The 18,975-nt window shown below is 42.3% G+C and overlaps 1 protein-coding gene across 1 annotated transcript in view; it reads left to right on the top strand.

Annotated features, from left to right (window-relative positions):
- The window catches only part of fbn1 (fibrillin 1), a 61,115-nt gene continuing 42,140 nt past the window's right edge, over window positions 1–18,975 (top strand). Inside the window, exons 1-11 of the mRNA XM_056398973.1 lie at window positions 1–292; window positions 510–794; window positions 2,640–2,722; window positions 4,596–4,694; window positions 5,583–5,678; window positions 7,111–7,206; window positions 14,050–14,247; window positions 15,316–15,441; window positions 16,815–16,940; window positions 18,249–18,401; window positions 18,513–18,773. Of these exons, the coding sequence (XP_056254948.1) occupies window positions 592–794; window positions 2,640–2,722; window positions 4,596–4,694; window positions 5,583–5,678; window positions 7,111–7,206; window positions 14,050–14,247; window positions 15,316–15,441; window positions 16,815–16,940; window positions 18,249–18,401; window positions 18,513–18,773 (1,441 nt within the window). The 5' untranslated portion in view covers window positions 1–292; window positions 510–591. The remainder of the gene's footprint in view (window positions 293–509; window positions 795–2,639; window positions 2,723–4,595; window positions 4,695–5,582; window positions 5,679–7,110; window positions 7,207–14,049; window positions 14,248–15,315; window positions 15,442–16,814; window positions 16,941–18,248; window positions 18,402–18,512; window positions 18,774–18,975) is intronic.

The raw sequence follows: 18,975 nt of genomic DNA, 5'->3' as shown, positions 1-18,975 counted from the left end.
AGGAAAAAGCTCTGCAGTGAGAGAGAGACTCAGTGAGTTTTGCCATTCTCATCCTCTGGAATGCATCAGCTCCTCTGACTTATCTGTGCAAAATCAACACACAACTGGATGCGCACCAGCAGAGTCCAAAAGTTACAATGCGCATTTATTTATAGCAGCTCAGCGAAAGGTTTGAGTGACTTTTCTTCTTCTCCGCAGTTTTTCTTCTAAACGTTTATTCAGCAATACCTGCCAGTAAAAGTGAAGCAGTCCTCTGTCGGGTCTGAGGCGAATCTCCTGTTCGGGAGACAAGGTAAAGTAACGACTCATTCGTGCGCACTTTTTTTGTTGTTGCACATTATCATTTTAACGCTGCATGCTTTTGCGACTCTGAGCTGAATCATTTTCTAACTTAATAATTGTAAAAATCATGTCACAGTAGCTACTTCTCAGAGTTGTTTTTCTTTTGTGCGCAGCATCTCCTGCACTCTGCGTCTTTTCCAAATGTTTTTTTTTTAATTGTTTTGCAGCTTTGACTCCACTGCAGAGGTCGACGGGGCTGGGAAACTAGTTAAGGTGACTTTTATTCTACCGAGCACTGGAGTTGTACATATGAGAGTGGATATGCCGGACAGTAAGAGTGGAGGACGGCTGCTGCAGTTGGCCGTGGCTCTGGTGGCCTTGCTGTCGCTCTGCGCCGAGCTTGGAGACGCTGCAGAGGTGGTGGACACCGGGGACAGCGAGCTGGTGACCAAGCAGACCGACTCCAGAGCCAGCAGGGCTAAGAGGCGGGGAGGGACAGACGTCCTCAGAGGGTAATGTGACTATGATAATCCCTGTTCGTCCAAATTAGGAACACTTTTCTATTTTTTTCTTTTTTCTTTCCTTTCCTTTTCTTTTCTTTTCTTTTCTTTTCTTTTCTTTTCTTTTCTTTTCTTTTCTTTTCTTTTCTTTTCTTTTCTTTTCTTTCCTTTCTTTTTCTTTTCTTTTCTTTCTGCCAATGTTCACCCCTACTTTTACTTTAAGTGAGCATCTTTCTGCGTGTGTTTTATTTTGGCTTGGAGCAGGTGTCTGTTCTTCTCACGTTTAACTCGCTGGTCCTACACGATCACTGAAGGTCAGAAAACACTTGTGTGTGTGTGTGTTTTTAATAAGGCAGACTGAGACCCATGAATGACATTGTCTATGATGGGAAGTTTGGAGCAAAGTTTAGTAATTAAATACTGGCAAGAATATCACATTCCTGCTGACTGCAATAATAAATTACATCCAAACAAAGGAGGCCATTGGTCGTGTGTGGCTGTGGCTGAGAGAGAGAGAGAGAGAGACAGAGAGTGAGAAACAGAGAGAGAGAGAGAGAAAGAGAGAGAGAGAGACTGACTAACAGCCTAATCCTCTTTCTGGCCAAAAACACCACACCCCAGTTGTGGATAAATCACATCTGCAGCTGTACACAGTGGGTCACTGCTGGAGAGGTTGTGTGTGTGTGCTTGTGTGTATGTGAAAAAGAGAGAGGAAAGGAGGAGAGAGAGAGAGCAGGAAAAGAGAGACAGACAGAAGGAAAGCAAGAAAAGAAAAGAAAAGAACGAATGTCTGTGTCCAGTGATGACAGCAAACAGCTGATGAAGGTCACACAGTAGACAGCTCAATGAGCATTCTCCACAGGCATTTTTATTTGACATGCTTTAAGTTAATTTATCAGAACATCTGGGTTCACAGGCAGGAAGTGCATACAGGCTGCATACTGTGTCATGCTGACTTACCACTATAAGAATGTTTCAGATATCCATCAGGCTTCATTATTCACCTCATGGATCTGTTTGGAGTTGCACCTTATAATATAGACACTGACCCCCGGGTCGACACAGGCCCAGTAAATTTCGACTTGTCACAGTCCTGTAGGTGACAGGATTGCCCAAGAATCCACTTCCATGTCAGATGAAATATTTTTCATCATGAAATTCCTTGAAACACCTTGTGCAGGGATATTTTCCTCACCAAGGATATTTTGTATTGGGAAGTGCCAAATGCTACATGCCAGGCCGCGCCCGACATTAGCACGAGAACCATAGGCATGTGTACTTCCCATCCTGGGGGTGGGGATCCCCACAGCAGGTCATGAGATTGATGTGAGTGATCATTAGATAATTGCATGGGTAAGAAATACTGTAATACTCCACAATTTGTTTTTTTCTGGTGGAATACGTTATAGGTTTACCTATTGGGTTTAAGTTAACCCTAACCTGTGAAAATATAATTTTGGTATTTTGAGATGGCCTTTGTGTTCGCTAATCCTACAAATGTTACTGGAACTTTTGGGGGTGAATTTTGGTCCTTTGCCTGGACAACTGGGGTCAGGCCGCAAATCACCATCCTGCTGAAGTGTCCTTGAGCAACGTGCCCTTATTCCTGTTGCCTCTGATAAAGTATTCTGCAGAGAGAGTCAAAAAACTGAACATTTGTTCCTACAGTGTGTGGGTCAGTAATCAATGAGAGTAAAGAGCAACTGAGGGTCTAAGGACAGAGGGTTTTGTTTGATGTACATCATCATGTAGCCACAAAGACAAACCTGTGATCAGAGTCTGTAAAAACAAAATGGACTTGAGAGTGATCTGAATTGTGTGAAATGGACTGACCTTTTGATACCGCTTCTTCCACAGACCAAATGTGTGTGGCTCAAGGAACAATGCGTACTGCTGCCCAGGCTGGAAGACTCTGACTGGAGGAAACCAGTGCATTGTCCGTGAGTATCACCTCCATTATTCCACAAGCGCTCCAGTAGGTTGTAAATTCAGGTCGGGTAGAACTTCATCATCATCACAAGCAGTAGAGTCCAGCACCCCGTTTTTATTTGGGCCATTCAGTCCCAGAGTATTATACATCTTGGATTAGAGCTGAGAGGATTAGTCGATTATTCGATAAGTCCAGGGAAAGAAAAAAAAGCAGCAAAATATTTTGATAATCGTTTATATCCATTTTTAAGCAAAAATACCAAACCTCTGATGGAGCCAGCTTCACTCAGTGTGAGCATTTCCTGTCTTATGTTGTAGTGAACTAAATGTCTTTGGGTTTTGGACCACTGGTTGAATACACAAAGCTATGTGAAGATATCACCTCAAGCTCTGAGAAAGTATTATGTTCATTTTTCACTCTTTTCTGATGTTTTACAGACCAAACAGCTAATGGATTCAATGAACAAATATTTGGCAGATTACTGTAATAGATAATGAAGATAATCATTAGTTCCAGCCCCCTGATGTGCAAAGTGAATGCATGTTACATTATCTTAAATTCCCTGCTTTGTTGGAAAAAGATCCAACAGGATTGTGCAATTAATTTGTAAATGAATTCATCTTCTTTCTTGAACATTGTCAAATGAATGGGAGGAATAAAATACACTGTTATTGTATGTAAGTTTACTTTATTGCACTTGAGTCTGTTGGATGAAACCAACTGATCACTGCAACTTTCAGATAGTGAATGGACACTGGTAATACTGACAGCTAACACTCTCAGAAGTCTTGTTGCATCCAGATTGTTCAGAGTTGGTGAAAAAGAAGCTAACAATTACAGTTTCAGTAATTATTAAATTGGTGTAATATAAATAACCCTAAAGACCTCAGTGTATACGAAAAAAATAATGCAAATATTACCTAATGCAAAATATTAAAAACTAGTGGATGCTTTCAAGATGTGCAAAAACATTTTTTCTAATTTTGTTGCTTGTCCATTTGCCTAATTAATGAGACTAATTTATTGGATTTATTCAGGTATAAATGGCCACTTAGTTGTTTAAAGGTGTTGCATCACCTAGTAATTTTACATTAGCAATTGCTCAGTGTGGCTAATGGTGATGATAAGCCAATTACATGACCTAAAACAAGTGGGAATTGGTCAATAATTGTCATGCATTTACTCTGGTATTCTGTCAGTGGTTTCTTTTCTTTTACTCCCCCTTGCTCTCTCGCTTTCTCGCTTTCCCTCAGTAGACAGGAAGGTCTGAGAAGCTGTAGAATTGTGTGATTGCAGTCTGGCTGGTCAGCTGGCAGGATGCCTGTCGCGGCTCTAATGACATTGTTTAGCAGTGGGGTTCAGGGAGTAGGGGTCAGTGGCTGGACTCTACCTGATGGGAGCTGGGGGCAGGGGACCATGCCAACAACAGTCTGTGGGAAAGAGAAAAACTGAACGAAAACAGCCATGCAGCACCAACTGAAAACACCAACTGATACACATTTATGGCAACAAAGCTCAAAGAAGAAAATAGCTCGGACGCCATTGCCAAGTGGGCCTCTATAACTTAACCATGATGATGGTTACAAGGAGGATTTGGCCATATTTGGACTGTGGTCTGTTTGAGTTTTGAAATATTATAGATGAGAGGTCAGTATGAGGTTTAGATCATGGCCTAAATTGCACCAAATGAAATTCTAACCTGAAATTCAAAACCTGCAGCGGACAGGCTGACAAGCAGCAGATACATAACATGAATTTTCTCTCATGCACAATCAAGACAGATCCTGGGGCCATAAACCGAGCACTGGACTTTTATTTCATCTTGCACCTGACAGAGGAGGTTTTTTATGTTGTTTGACTGAGTGTCATGTTCCTCTTTGCAGCGATCTGCCGGAGTACATGTGGAGATGGTTTCTGCTCCAGACCCAACATGTGCACCTGTCCCAACGGCCAGATTGCCCCATCCTGTGGATCCAAGTCAGGTTGTTCAGCACCTCCCCTTTCACACCATGATACGCAGTGAACTCCTTTGAAGCTTGCTGTCATCAGCTTGATGGGTTTATAGAGATTCAGTGTACATAGAGAGGGGTAGGTGGGTGGGTGGGGGGGTTACTAGTACTTAGCCAAACAGATAAACACTTTAATGGTATGATTTAATGGTATGATTTATGTAAATAGGAGTGTATGTCAAACCTAAGTGTTTTTTGGAAAGCACAGCCTAGACCACACCCCTGTCTGTGCATTTCTTTTAATGAAGGAGCTGTAAGACAGACATTTCACCATACAGTATAACGACAAGCAGTGACAGAAAATATGCTGCCTTGTCATGTCTTTCCCTCTGTAGGATTGAAATTAAAGAGATCGTATTTGGCTCAGATTTTTTGAGTGCCATTTGAATCTTTTTTCTTAAGTTTTCTTCTCCTCATCATGAGTAATGAGCACTAACTAGCATGGTCCGAAAATATGAGATACTAAGCCAAAGAATCTCCTGAAAACATCCCTTGAAACTGCCTCAAGATTGCAACAATTGATATATGGTGCAATCACGTTCTGGCAGATAGCGGCCAATCTCGTGGGTTGTTGTGTGTGTTTGGTGTGTGTGTTCTTTGGAAGACATCCATAGTCAACATCTCCTCCATGTTACTCTCTCGCAGCTCACAGCACTTCAACCTAGTGTGCTCATCTGTTTGAAAACCATAAACTTCTAGGAAATTATATCTGAGTGTGACTTTCAAGAAACATGTTTCAAAGTGCATTTTGTTTATGTTGTAAATCTAATCTGCAGTGTATGTTTGTCTACTCTGAAATTAAGTCCAACATTGCTCTGTGTGTATGTCTGTGTTTGTGTGTTTACATTGTTTTGCCCACAGTCCAGCACTGTAATATTCGCTGTATGAACGGGGGAACATGTGCTGAGGACCACTGCCAGTGTCAGAAAGGCTACATTGGAAACCACTGTGGTCAACGTAAGGATCATCCTGAAAAAAACCATAAGACACAATTCAACTTTATCAGCATATTTTAACATCAGTTAAGATAAAGACATGCTATTGAACCTGTATTTCCTACCATTTTTCCTTTTAAGGAAGTGTTTAGTGCTAGTTAGCAAATGTTAGCACACACTATAGTAAAACAGTGAACATTAACATAAAAACTGGACATGCTAAACAAAAGCATGTTAACATTATCGCTGTGTGCATATTCCCATTGTAATGTTAGCATTTGGCAGCCGTGCTGTACCCAAGTACAGCTAGCATGAGCATAACTGCTAGCATGGTTGCGGACTCTTACTCTTGTTGTAGCTTTGGTTCCTGTTCATAGCAATACTTAACTTGCCCGTTATCATGGCCATGGGGCAAAACAGCCGAGCAGTCAAATGGTCAGATACCCAAAACCCTCAGGTTAGTCAAACTGAGCAATATGTTAAAGTTATTCTATAAGACCTCTATTTCCTAACATTTTTCCTTTTAAGAATGTGTTTAGTGCTAATTAGCAAATGTTAGCACACACTAAAGTAAAATGGTGAACATTAACATAAACATTAGACATGCTAAACAAAAGCATGTAAACATTATCACTGTGTGCGATTCCCATCCTAGTGTTAGCATTTAGCAACAGTGCTGTGCCCAAGAACAGTTTTACAGAGCTGCTAGCATGGTTGCGGACTCTTAGTCTTGTTGTAGCTTTGGTTCATTTTCATAATAATACTTAACTTGCTGAGACGTGATCATGGCAACATTTCTAAAAAGAACGGGCAAGACACACAAGCAGTCAGATAGGTTAGTCAAACTGAGTTATATGTAAAAGATATGTTATAAAACCTCTATTTCCTAACATTTTTCCTTTTAAGAATGTGTTTAGTGCTAATTAAATGTAAGCACACACTACAGTAAAATGGTGAACATTAACATAAACATTAGACATGCTAAACAAAAGCATGTTAACATTATCACTGTGTGCGATTCCCATCCTAGTGTTGGCATTTAGCAACTGTGCTGTGCCCAAGAACAGTTTTACAGAGCTTCTAGTATGCCTGTGGACTAACTTCGTCATCCAACTTTGACCTTGTGTACTTAGTTGTGTGTGCACTGTGCACTGCATTTTGGATGTGCTTACTTTTGGTTTGACCTCCAAATACATTGGTTTAGATAACCTCAACTGCTTGTCTGTGACTGCTGGTTTCTTGCCCCATTTGACTTCTTTTTAGGGATGTCATCGTGTTCCCAGATCTCTGTAATTAATTTAGTGACTGCAATGTTATCATAACCAACAGAAATTATGGCAAAAACTACAAACTTAAGACCCAATTTGTTTAAACCAGAAATGTCCTTTAAATTCCTCCTAAGTCACAGTAGTGTCATCATGTAATTGTTTGTTGTTCTGTCTTTTCCTCTCCAGCGGTTTGTGAAAATGGCTGTCTCAATGGAGGAAGGTGTGTGGCTCCCAACAGATGTGTGTGCACCTACGGCTTCACCGGCGCCCAGTGTGAGAGAGGTAATGAGCACCACACTGCAGGACTCAGCATTTCTCTCACTCATCTTACATCACACTGTCTCTGTGCTCTACATTCATTGCTCACTGCTGCTGAAGTGTGTTTTCAAAGCCACACGTGCTGATTTTGTGAAAACGTGACTCGATGTTGAATGGCGGTTGTTTTTTGTGACTGAAGACAATTCCTGCTTAGTCATGCCACCAGCTCCAGGAATGCGGTTTGTTGTGGAACATTTGCATGTGAAGCTTGAGCTCAGAAATGACCATTATTTTCCACATCTGCTCTCAAACGACGCTCTGGGGAATGTAATGTCTTTCTAAATGTGTGCTGTTTGTTAACTGAAGACCTCCCAACCTCCTGTGGTTGCTCTCTGGCACATGTGAGCAAAGGCTCCAAAATATACAAGCACACGCAAACTGAGGGCGGCCTGCACTGTGTTTGTGAGCGAAGTGTGCGTGTGCGTATGCAGGCATGTGTTTTGTGTATGTGCCGGGCAGTGATGACCTATAGAGGTCAACGTGGTGACCTTGTAAAGCTAATATTTAGATTGACAGCAGAGCTCCTAATTAGCATCTTCCTTTTTAACAAGGTCATGATTCAGGGGCTTGTCAGTAGGGTCAGGCTGATGATTGGTCCTTTGGTTTACTTTAGTGTCTTTAACCTTGCAATTAATATGACACTATCTGGTTGCCTGGTGGGTTGGAACCAGCCTTATCTACTGAAGCCCTATTCTACATGTTGTCACTTTGGTTTCCAGTCTTTCCTGTGGAAGTTTGGCTAAATGGTTTATAAGACTGTTGTGGAATTCAAATTAAGCTTTTTCTTCTTTTTTTTCCCCTTTTTTTTTTGTAGCATACACCATCTTCTAGATGTTCATACTTGCCGGGGAATACAAGGAATCTCAGAAACACTGCTGTTGTGTCTTGTGTAATAATTTCTGATGGAGGAATGATGTATGGGCAAGGAGTTTGACCACATCTGGTTTTAAAACGTTGATTTGCCACATAAAGTGACAAGCATGCAAACTGGCCACTCGCTGTCTGCTGATTTATGAATGGTAGTTTCTTGTCTGCTATAGTAGCAGGATGAAACTTTTTGCATACTTTTTGGTGAGTTCGTGTAGTGTGTGTGTGTGTGTGTGTGTGTGTGTGTGTGTGTGTGTGTTGTCTGTGTGTCTGGAAACAGCTGCTTGGAAACCTACTTCCATCTTCATTCATTCATGTTAACATAATATACTGTGCTGAACTGAGGTGAGGTGTCCATACCTCCAGTTTCCAGTTTATTCATTGTGTTTCTGGTTTCTGTGTAGCCTGTGCTCCCCTGCGTGTGTGTGTGTGTGTGTGTGTGTGTGTGTGTGTGTGTGTGTGTGTGTGTGTGTATGTGTGTTGTGGGCGTGGCGCTTCTCTCTCTCTCTCTCTCGCTCTTTCTCCCCTGGCTCCCTGATTGCTGATCAGCCTCCACACCTGCAATCGATCTACTCATGAACCCAGCAGTATATCATCATCGGTTCGCCAGATCGTTGTTTCAGCCAGTTTGGATCGTCACATGCCCGCCTGTTTTTGTGTTCGGGTCCCTGCCTGCCGATCAGTCATCCATACATGCTCATGGCCCTGCTTTCAATCCCACTCAACCTTCTTCCCTTGCCTGCCTGCTTCTCTGCTCGTGTCTGTGCCTGCCGGTCAGTCATGCAGCCGTGCCTTCATCCCAACTCAGTCCTGCTTCACCAGCCTCCAAATCTCTGCTAGACATGCCTGAACTGGGCAGTGCAAGATGTTAATATTACTGTATAGTGCTGAATATAATTGTATAATATATACAGTATGGTGCTTAGTTGATTGAAAGACAATTAGTTTTGATGATTGATTAGTCTTTTAGGTAATTTATTTAGCAAAAAGGCCAAATATTCTCTGTTTCCAGCTTCTCAAATGTGAGGATAATCTGCTTTATCTGTTTGTATCATTGTTAATTAAATATCTTTGGGTTTTGGATTGTTGGTTGGAGAAAAAAGGCTGTTTGAAAATGTAATGTTAGGTTTTGGGAACTTGAATAGTTTATTGATTTATTGATCCAAACAGCTGTCAAGAGATTGAGCAATCGTGGAAATAATCAGTGCTTGCCCTCCTATGAATTCATCAGTTATTTGGTCCTTCATCTTGAAGAGGCAGAGAAAGTAGGCCAATGGATACAGTGGCGTTTTGGGTTAAGTTACTTTCACTGGAATTTCCTTGGCTGGGATCCATCACTTCTCAGGGGAAAGCCATTGTGCTCTCATACAAACACAACCACATGCATAAAGTACGTGTGTACACACATCCATGTGCACATGCACAACCCCACACTGTTTTTAATGCTGTTTACAGAACCGTGCCCCATAATGTCTTGATCCTATCACATTAGGAAGAACACGAGGTTTTCCACAAACATGTGATCTGACCAGGGGAGAAGTAGCTGCAATCTGGACCCATGCCTTTTCTTGAATGGGGAAATATCCTGGTGCTATCAGGGCTCAACATAAACACATCACTACTGCAGAGTTGTGTGACTTTGAGCTATATGCTGCCAAAGTGAGTGGCGATCTCCTGACCAGTGGTCCCACCACCAGGCACAGCTGACTGCAGTAGAAATGCAGCTTGGTACATCAACGTGTTCTTTGTTGGTTACAAATGCGATTTAGGTTGGAATGTGGGATTGGTGAGATCCAGCCACACCGCTGATGATTGCATGCAGGGCTCTTCGCTCCTGCTGCAGAGTCGTTTAGCTACGGAGTAATAAAGACGAGCTTTCGGTATGACGCCATTGAGTTCACTTGGGATGGTGGTGAAAGACTGGCCTGAAACGTGGCAACACGTGAGTTACACAGTCAATAAGTCAGCAGCCAGAGCACAACTGGGAAGTTGGTCAGTCAGCTGAGGGGCTCTCTTGTCTCTTAATGCCTCACTGACTTTCTCCTATCAGGCTCTGTTCTAGCCCAGTGCAAACCTCAGTAGATAGATAACCAAGTGTGTGCCTCTGTGTGTGTCTGAGTGTGTGCTCAACTTTTTAGTCTTGGGAGGATGGAGAAATCTCCTGACGGGCCTATAGGGAACGACCCACCCAGATATAAGACCCCATAACACATGCATGGAAACGCACATATGCATACGCGGATGCATGTGCACAAATTACACATATGTTAAGGCATGTACAGTAAGGATGCTGTGAGCACCATTTGCAAAGGGAAGATTGAGAAAGGGTGGATATGGAAAAGGTGGACAAAATTTTTCTTTGTGTGTACAAACGTTTTGGAGTTAATCCAGGAAACTCTTTTGACCCACTTCCCGACGGGCTTCCCTCCTGTTCACACCGAAGGCTGTTGTTGCACATAAACTCGCTGGTCATTGAGGAAGCCAGCATTTCTATTGTGTTCCCAAAGTAACTGCACAGACATGAAATCGCTTGCTAATGAGGGTCAAAACCATCTATCCATTCCCGTATTGATATACTGATGCACCTATTATAATATTCAAACGTGTTTCTGAAAGTAGGGCAGTAAAACAAAAACAAGAGCAACGATTTTGCAAGTTTTGGTCTGTTTTGAGATCATCTCTGGCTAGACTGTGGATGAGGGGTGGCTGAGATTCTGTGTGCGCATGTGTGTGTGTGTGTGTGCGCACGCATGTGTGTGTGTGTGCATGCGTGTGTGTGTGTGTGTGTGTGTGTGTGTGTGTGTGCATATGTGTGCGAACACGTGCGATTGCTCCCAGATGCACAGGACATGGGTGGATCCCCCAGCTGTATGCAGTTCACAGGGAGACAGTAAGATGACGAATGAAATGACACCACTTTCACCCTACAGCTGTCCGCCTCTCCCTGTTTACCTCAGCTGACTGTTTAAGTGCTGTGCTTGTATTTGCTTCATTTCATGCTCAGGTCTTTGTGTTTTTAGTGCTCGCTCCCCTCCACAAGCAGCCGTAATAAGCAGGTATTATGTCAGATGGATTACGAGAGGCAGTCCGACAGTAATAACACATAAACCTTAATCTGATGAAAAGAGAAACTTGAGTTCTTTACACTGTCTGCTGCACTCAGCTTATATGGGCGCCATGTAAAAAGTTTCCATAGTTCCTGTAATAGCTTTTCCAATGTACGGTGTATTCCTTTGTTGCTGCAGGTAAGGCATATAATGTAGGATTGCAGTAGATACCGCAGCTTTACTACCAACTGGTTGGGTTTGTTATCTCAAAGCTGAACATTGCTGAAAACAGCGGTGTAAGAATTATCTGATCCTTTGCAGCTGTCCACCTTATAGACCAGAAACAGGGAACAGTTAGCCTGGCTCTGTAACAAAAATCCACCTGCCTACTCCTCTAAAGTTCACTGATTAGCATCTTATATATTGTTTGTTTAATTTGGAGGAAGGAGAATAATTCATTAAAATTATTAAATGTTGTAGGTGGCCCAGCTGGTGCTACGTTAAACTTGTTTAGCAGTTTTAGTATGCATGGAGTTTTACCTTCAGAGTAGTAACTAGTAACTCTCTTGTGGTCTCAAATTAATTAGATTAGATTAAAGTGGATTGAAGTACAGTATTTCCCTCTGAAATGGCTTGGTGTGTAACTTACCTTAAATGGAAATACTCATGCAAAGTACAACTATGTACATTTAATCAAGTACTGTACTTAAATAGCAATACTTTATACTTCCACTCCACTACTATTCAGAGAGAAGTATACTTTCTACTCCACCTCATTTATTTGACAGCTTTAGTTACAAATTGCTTTTAAGATGTACATTTGACAGAATGGATTATATAACAAGCTTTTAAAAATACAACAGTGGATTTTCAAACATTTTTGCGTCTTTCAAAAACCAGTGTGTAGTCGGTGTCAGTTTTTACTTGTCTATGAGTTAACAGCTCCTACAGATAGTGATTTTTTTCCTCTGAAAACTTTATATAAAGTTGTTCAAACTGGCTCCACCATCAGCAGCTACAACAGTAACATGCTGATCACACGCTGATGCTTCAGTATTAATAATGTAATGATCTCATTCATCATAATATATCAATCAGAGAGACCATGCCAGTGCTTTTACCTTAATACTCAGATTACATTCTGCTGCTAATACATACTTTTACATAAGTAGCATTTTTTATGCAGGACTTTTACTTGTAATGGAGTATTGTTATACTGCTGTATTGGTACTTTTAATTAAGTAATTGATCTGAATACTTCTTACACTATTGTTATACTGCTGTATTTGTACTTTTAATGAAGTAATTGATCTGAATACTTCTTACACTATTGTTATACTGCTGTATTTGTACTTTTAATGAAGTAATTGATCTGAATACTTCTTACACTATTGTTATACTGCTTTATTGGTACTTTTAATGAAGTAATTGATCTGAATACTTCTTCCACCACTGGTACAAGTAAATGTACTGAGTTACTGTCCACCTCTGGTGGAAGGAGAAGTAGACTAAGAATCGAAAGCATTTGGTCTCCAGTAGAGCCTGAGCAGGAGGGAGAGAGAAAGAGAAGGAGAGATGACCCAGTTCTGTTTCACACAGTGCTGGTGCCAGAGGCAGAAAGACCGTGGAGGCTGTGGTGCACGTGACGGGTTTGGGCTGGGCCCTGGTCCACACGGGAAACGCACAATGTCTCGTTTGTTTTAAACGACTGCGCTGTTGGAACTGGTCTCCCTCTTTCCTCTCGCTGTCTGTTGTCTGCCGTGAAATGTGGAAATGATTTTTGCCTTTGGATCTTGGCCAGATTCTTTTAGGAGGGATGCGTTTTACCCTCTCTCTTTCTCTCTGTCCCTATCTCTGTTTCACCATCTTCCAATCCTTCACCTGATAAGATTCAGTGATTTTGTTAAATCCACAGGGAGTTTGCAACTAAGGAGTGGTGTTTGGATAGAGAATGAAGTGAGGGGATAGATGCATGCAAGCAGTGGGATCAAGGGAATAAAGTTTAAACCAGTTTGAAGGGAAGGAGAGATGAAGAATCTTGATGGAGGGACTTTTTTCACACACTTGAGATCATATTTATTATAAGCTATTTAGTTTTAATTCTAGACTGCTGTAGCTAGTGTGGAAATCACCTACTGTGTTCCATAGACATGCGCTTTCAGTCAGCCTCTGCTGGTCTTAGGGATGTTGAGCTATTCCTTACATCCTATGTTACTAGAAAACTAATTTACCACTATGTGCTAAATGTGGTATTTTGCCGTAAAACACAATACATATAACTAAAGAACTGATGATCATATAATATGTGCACCAGACTGATTTTTCATTGTCTGGGTGTCCTTGCTTACTTTTGCTAGTGTCTATTACTCTGCACAGCCGCCCACACAACTTTAAAAGGTTTTCCAGACCTCTTCCCTATCTCTGCTTTTCTCTAACTCACACACACACACACACACACACACACACACACACACACACACACACACACACACACACACACACACACACACACACACACACACACATACACACACATACAATGCACCTGAGAGCCAGACCGATTTAAATGCCAGCAACGGACAATGCATTCTTTATGGAGTGTGTTACTGTTCGCTCAGCGGTACTTTCATCACATATAATCTAAGTGTGTGGTAGATGTCATGCAAAATTACTTTTTATTTTGAGCATTTCTGTTTGTGTATGCCAGACTATTTTTCACTCACAGACACAAGTTCAGGTTCTAGGTTTTTCAGCATTGGCTTTATTTTTCTAACCATTTTGTATGTTTTTCTGTTTATGCTACCAAACCTCGTTTTTTTTTTCATTTTGTTCTAGAAAAAACAAAATTCAGTTTCATTTTCACAAAAAAATTAATCCTGCTTCGTCTCTGCAGACTACCGCACCGGGCCGTGCTTTGCCTCTGTGAATAACCAGATGTGTCAAGGCCAGCTCACAGGCATTGTGTGCACAAAGACTTTGTGCTGTGCCACAGTGGGACGGGCGTGGGGTCACCCCTGTGAGATGTGCCCAGCCCAACCTCACCCTTGCCGAAGAGGGTTCATACCAAACCACCGCACCGGGGCGTGCCAAGGTAAAGTCTGTTCCTTCGCGCCTCTGTCTCTTTTTTTGTTTTTGTCTCTTACTTTTTCTCTCTGTCGCTCTCCCTCCCCTCTCCTTCTTTAAGTAAAGTGTTGTTTCTGTTCTCTCTGCCTGTTTTAACTCCTTCTCCCTCCCTGTCTGCCTTCACCGCTCTCTGTCATCCCCTCATCTCTACCCACCATCCCCTCTCTAGAGGATTAGTTCTAATTGGGTTAAATTGGGGTGGGTGGCAGTGCCTCCCACATGTGTATGGAATGCCCACGGACACCCGCTGTGGCGGGACTGTCAGAGTCAGTAACACGGGTCAGTGGCGGTGCCACGTGGGAGAGCTCATTTCTGGTAAGACGGCCCTCTGCCTGCCTGCTCCAGACCCAACAACATCAGAACCTCTGCAGGGGAGGCGGACCTGAGCCAGGACCCAGAGGAACATGGAGTACTCTGAGACTGCATCAGGTCACAGCCTCCTGGCGGTTTTCAGCCTGAGACCTACGTTTTAATCGGCCAAATTCATTAAATGAATTTAATTTAATCAGCAATGTAACTCACAAAGTCACAGATTTGAAATTTCTTCCTAAAAGTTGTGGGATAAATAGATTGACCGACAAGTCCAGAGCTCTGAATCAACTCTTTAATGATGTCATAGTGTCCCTTTTTTGCAACAAATTTTCATAAAAGCTACATCACTCAACTATAACTGTCTGTTTGACTGTAGACCAGTCGTTTCTGTATTTCCTCCCTCTTTCTATCTCTTCTTTGGTCGACTTGGCCTCAGTTTCTGTTCCTCCTGCAGGAGACATTCCTCTCCCTCTTTCTCTTTTCCCTTGTCACTCTGTTGATCGCAGAAAAGTCAGGGCCAGACTGTTAAAACAGACCCAATTTCAATCTCTGCACATCCATGCATGTGCAGATTTGTGTGTCAATGTTAGTCTGTGTGTGTGTGTTGCCCTCTTTCCCCTGTACTGAGTTTATTTTACCATGACTGTGTCATGTCTCTTGTTAAAGGACTCTGTGTGTCCGTGTGTGTTAAGGTGTGTATTAATTGTATGCCCTCTATGTACAGATGTGGATGAGTGCCAGGCCATCCCTGGCATCTGTCAAGGAGGAAACTGTATCAACACAGTTGGATCCTTTGAATGTAAATGCCCCGCTGGGCACAAGTTCAACGAGGTCTCACAGAAATGTGAAGGTAAGAATCAAGTGAGCAGCCACCAAAGTAAAACTGTGATATGTCTGAATGACAGAGTAGACTAAAAAACTTTAAAATTTCCTAATTAACAATGAAAGTAGAGTTAAGCCACATCCGTCTAGTTGTGGTTAACTTCACCTCAGTCGTGGTATTTTGATTATTACTTTGTGGGGAAAGACCACACATAAGCCTCTTTCCCCTTCCCCTGAAATAAGTTTAATTAAACCAAAGTAGCACTCCAGTAATCTCAGTAATTTTGCATAACACTTAATTTGTGAGGCTTGAGATAAATGCTGATATCATTTCTTTTACCTCCATACGTGTGTTAACATGAGACTATGTAACTTCTGAGTGAAAAAATACATTTTTCCTCTTAAAAAATGAAAAGCTGAATTCATGAACAATTCATCGCTCCAATGCTGCTACAACCTTAACTTTCTCTAGTGTGACTTTCCTGGCTTATAACTCTTCTCCACTTTTGCTACTGTTACATTAGTTTAGCATTTTAAATAAAAATAAACATTAACAGCTTCTCAGCCAGGTATATCAATGCACAGTATAAATCAAGAAACAGCCAGTGAAGATTATGTCCACATGTAGTTTTGAAAAGACATTTTTCTCTCAGCTGGGGATCCTAATTATCAGCTTCTGACTGGCTTTCAGAATTCTTACACATCACACATCTTTTCTTACCTTGTAACTGTGGCCACTGAGAGGCTCACAATATTTTTTAATGTTACTGGCTGAAAAGACTTTAATAAAATCCTTCTCTCTGCATCACTTCTGTTTTTCCAGAAATAAAGACCTACAGTTAGCCTGCGAAAAATATTGGCTCATTAAGACATGAATGTGACAACTTCCAGACCAAGTTTAACTCTGGTGAAACAGACTGAGCAGGGTTTTGTGGCACACATATCCAGAGTAAAATATGTGCTATTTTATACCCAGAAATAATTGCCGGAAAACTTCTGGACTGTGTAAAAGACATTTCAAACGGGTCTAAGTTACAGTGTATTTTTTAACAGACTTTGTGCACTATGATGTGCAGTTGGTGGTTAACGGTGCTAACAGAAGGGCCGCTACAGAGGCCCCTGGATTTAATATCCTGTGACAATACTTTATTTCCATTGTCACTGCCAACATGTGCTCCAGTCACCCTTGAAGCCATTCTCATTTTAACTTGGTTTTTAGTTTAATCGCTTTCATCAACACTTACTATGCAGTTTTTTTAGCAACATAGAGCAAACAAACAGGAAGCAATATAAAATGTTTTGAGGCATATTTGATAGTTGTTTGCCCTCTCCTCTCCTCTCCTCTCCTCTCCTCTCCTCTCCTCTCCTCTCCTCTCCCCTCCTCTCCCCTCCTCTCTGTAGATCTGGACGAGTGTTCAAACATCGCAGGTCTCTGTGGTGTAGGCGAATGCTCCAATACTGTCGGTAGCTACTTCTGCAAGTGTCCCCAGGGATATCACTCCTCTGTGGACGGATCCAGGTGTATAGGTGAGTGTCCACTGTGGTACTGGGTGTCACACCTCTCCAAATCGACCGCATAGGATTTGCTTTGGTTCATTGTTACTTGGATAGATGAAATATGAGACGAAGTAGTTGAGCAAAAAAGGTGCAGCCTCATTCTCTTTCCTTTTTCCACCCCATTTTGGTTCTTCTCCCTTTATGTCTGGCACTGAGAGCAGAAAGAACTGAAATCTGTCCAACGTTCCAGCTGGTAGAATTTAGGTCAGTAGTCACTTGCTTGTTTCTAGTTCCACAACAATGAGCTATATTCTCTTCAAACTGAGGAGGGGACATGACAAGAGAAGGGACGTGAACTCCTCTTGTGCTCGGTGACTTTGATTTTTACATCATGGTTGGTAGAAGTGAAGTATGTGTGTGTGTGTGTGTGTGTGTATGTGTGTGTGTGTGTGTGTGTGTGTGTGTGTGTGCATCTGTCCATTTGCTTAAACAGTGTGCATGTGTATCATTGAACAGTCCACATCCTGGAGGGTTGGTAACAGTGCATATTCACACACACACACACACACACACACACACACACACACACACACACACACACACACACACACACACACACACACACATGCACGATAACCAGAAAAGCCTCCAGTAAAGCTTGCAAGTTCAGTTCAGTTTGACCCAAAACAGACCACGGAGGAATTTTGGTCAAAGTAGTTCATTAGACGTGCACGCACATGCTCAAATGTGCACGCATACACACATGTATTCACACACAAACGTATGCAAACACACGCTCACATTACCCCCTCAGGAGAGGATGTTTGTGAGGAAGGAATGTCTGAGTCTTTTGCTCCAGAAAACTGGTGCGCCAAACATTTTAGTCTGTTTCCCATGCAGCAACACTCGAGCTTAAACATCCACTCCAGCCCCTTAATGGCCCAAATGCTTTTCCTCCAACCAACTCCACGTTTGCCTGACATCTTGTCGAACTTAACCAAGTAATCATCAGTGTAGAATGTTAGTTTTGTCCATGTGAATATGCTGGATGGGCTGGGTGTGAAACAAGACATGATATATTTATGTTAATAGGGAACCTGCGTGTTAGTCATGCTAGTGCCCAGTGCCAGAAACTGCAGGATGTAGGAAAGGTTCTCAAAAAATAGGAAGTGATGACTTGGAAGTGGCTTCCATTTTCCAAATGATGGAAAAATTGAAACAACAACAACGAATTTTTGATTGTAGTCTTGCCAATTTGTTCAACATGCAGACAAAACATGCCATGTTCCATACACCACGGTTAGTTTAACTTACTTCACGCTGTGTTGTTTCCCACAGATGCTCGTGGTGGATACTGCTATGCTAGCCTGCTGAACGGGCGCTGTGCCAACCAAAACTCACAGCTGTTGACCAAAATGCAGTGCTGCTGTGATAGTGGTCGCTGCTGGTCTGATGGGTCCACCCCCGAAATGTGCCCCATTCGTGCAACAGGTGGGGTCACTCACTATCGCATGGATTTGGCTTCAGACATTTTGTTCGCAACTACTCCATGTCTCAACACAGAGCTAACCTTCTGTTGTTTTCCACACGTGCTCATTTTAGAAGAGTACCAGAAACTGTGCTTCCAGGCACCTGATGGGAACGGTGGAGTGCTGATACCCGGTCGTGTACCCGGGGGGCCTGACCTGCCCGGCATCTACCCAGTTCCGTATCCCGGTCAAACACCTGGGCAAGTTCCTGGTCAAATTCCCATCCAGGGTCCAGGCCAGGTCCCTGGCCAAATACCAGGTCAGATTCCAGGGCAAATTCCAGGACAATTTCCAGGACAATTTCCAGGACAGTTACCTATAGCGCCTGCTCCAGGTATGCTCCTACTTTCTGCTTGTGTTTGGTTCCCATGTTCTCACTCATAAACTGACATTGTCTTCAAAGTTGATGTGTGCCATAATACTTATAACTCATACTTTCTGGTATGACTCAGTGGATGTGCAATGTCCCAACTCCCACTGATCTTGTTTTGCATTTTCAAAATCCCACTTTGAACAACAACAACCCACACCCTCCA

This window comes from Seriola aureovittata, chromosome 1 (genome assembly GCF_021018895.1).
Source record: "Seriola aureovittata isolate HTS-2021-v1 ecotype China chromosome 1, ASM2101889v1, whole genome shotgun sequence".
Taxonomy (NCBI): domain Eukaryota; kingdom Metazoa; phylum Chordata; class Actinopteri; order Carangiformes; family Carangidae; genus Seriola; species Seriola aureovittata.
Note: the sequence above shows the minus strand (reverse complement) of the source record. Positions and strands in the feature narration are given on the sequence as shown.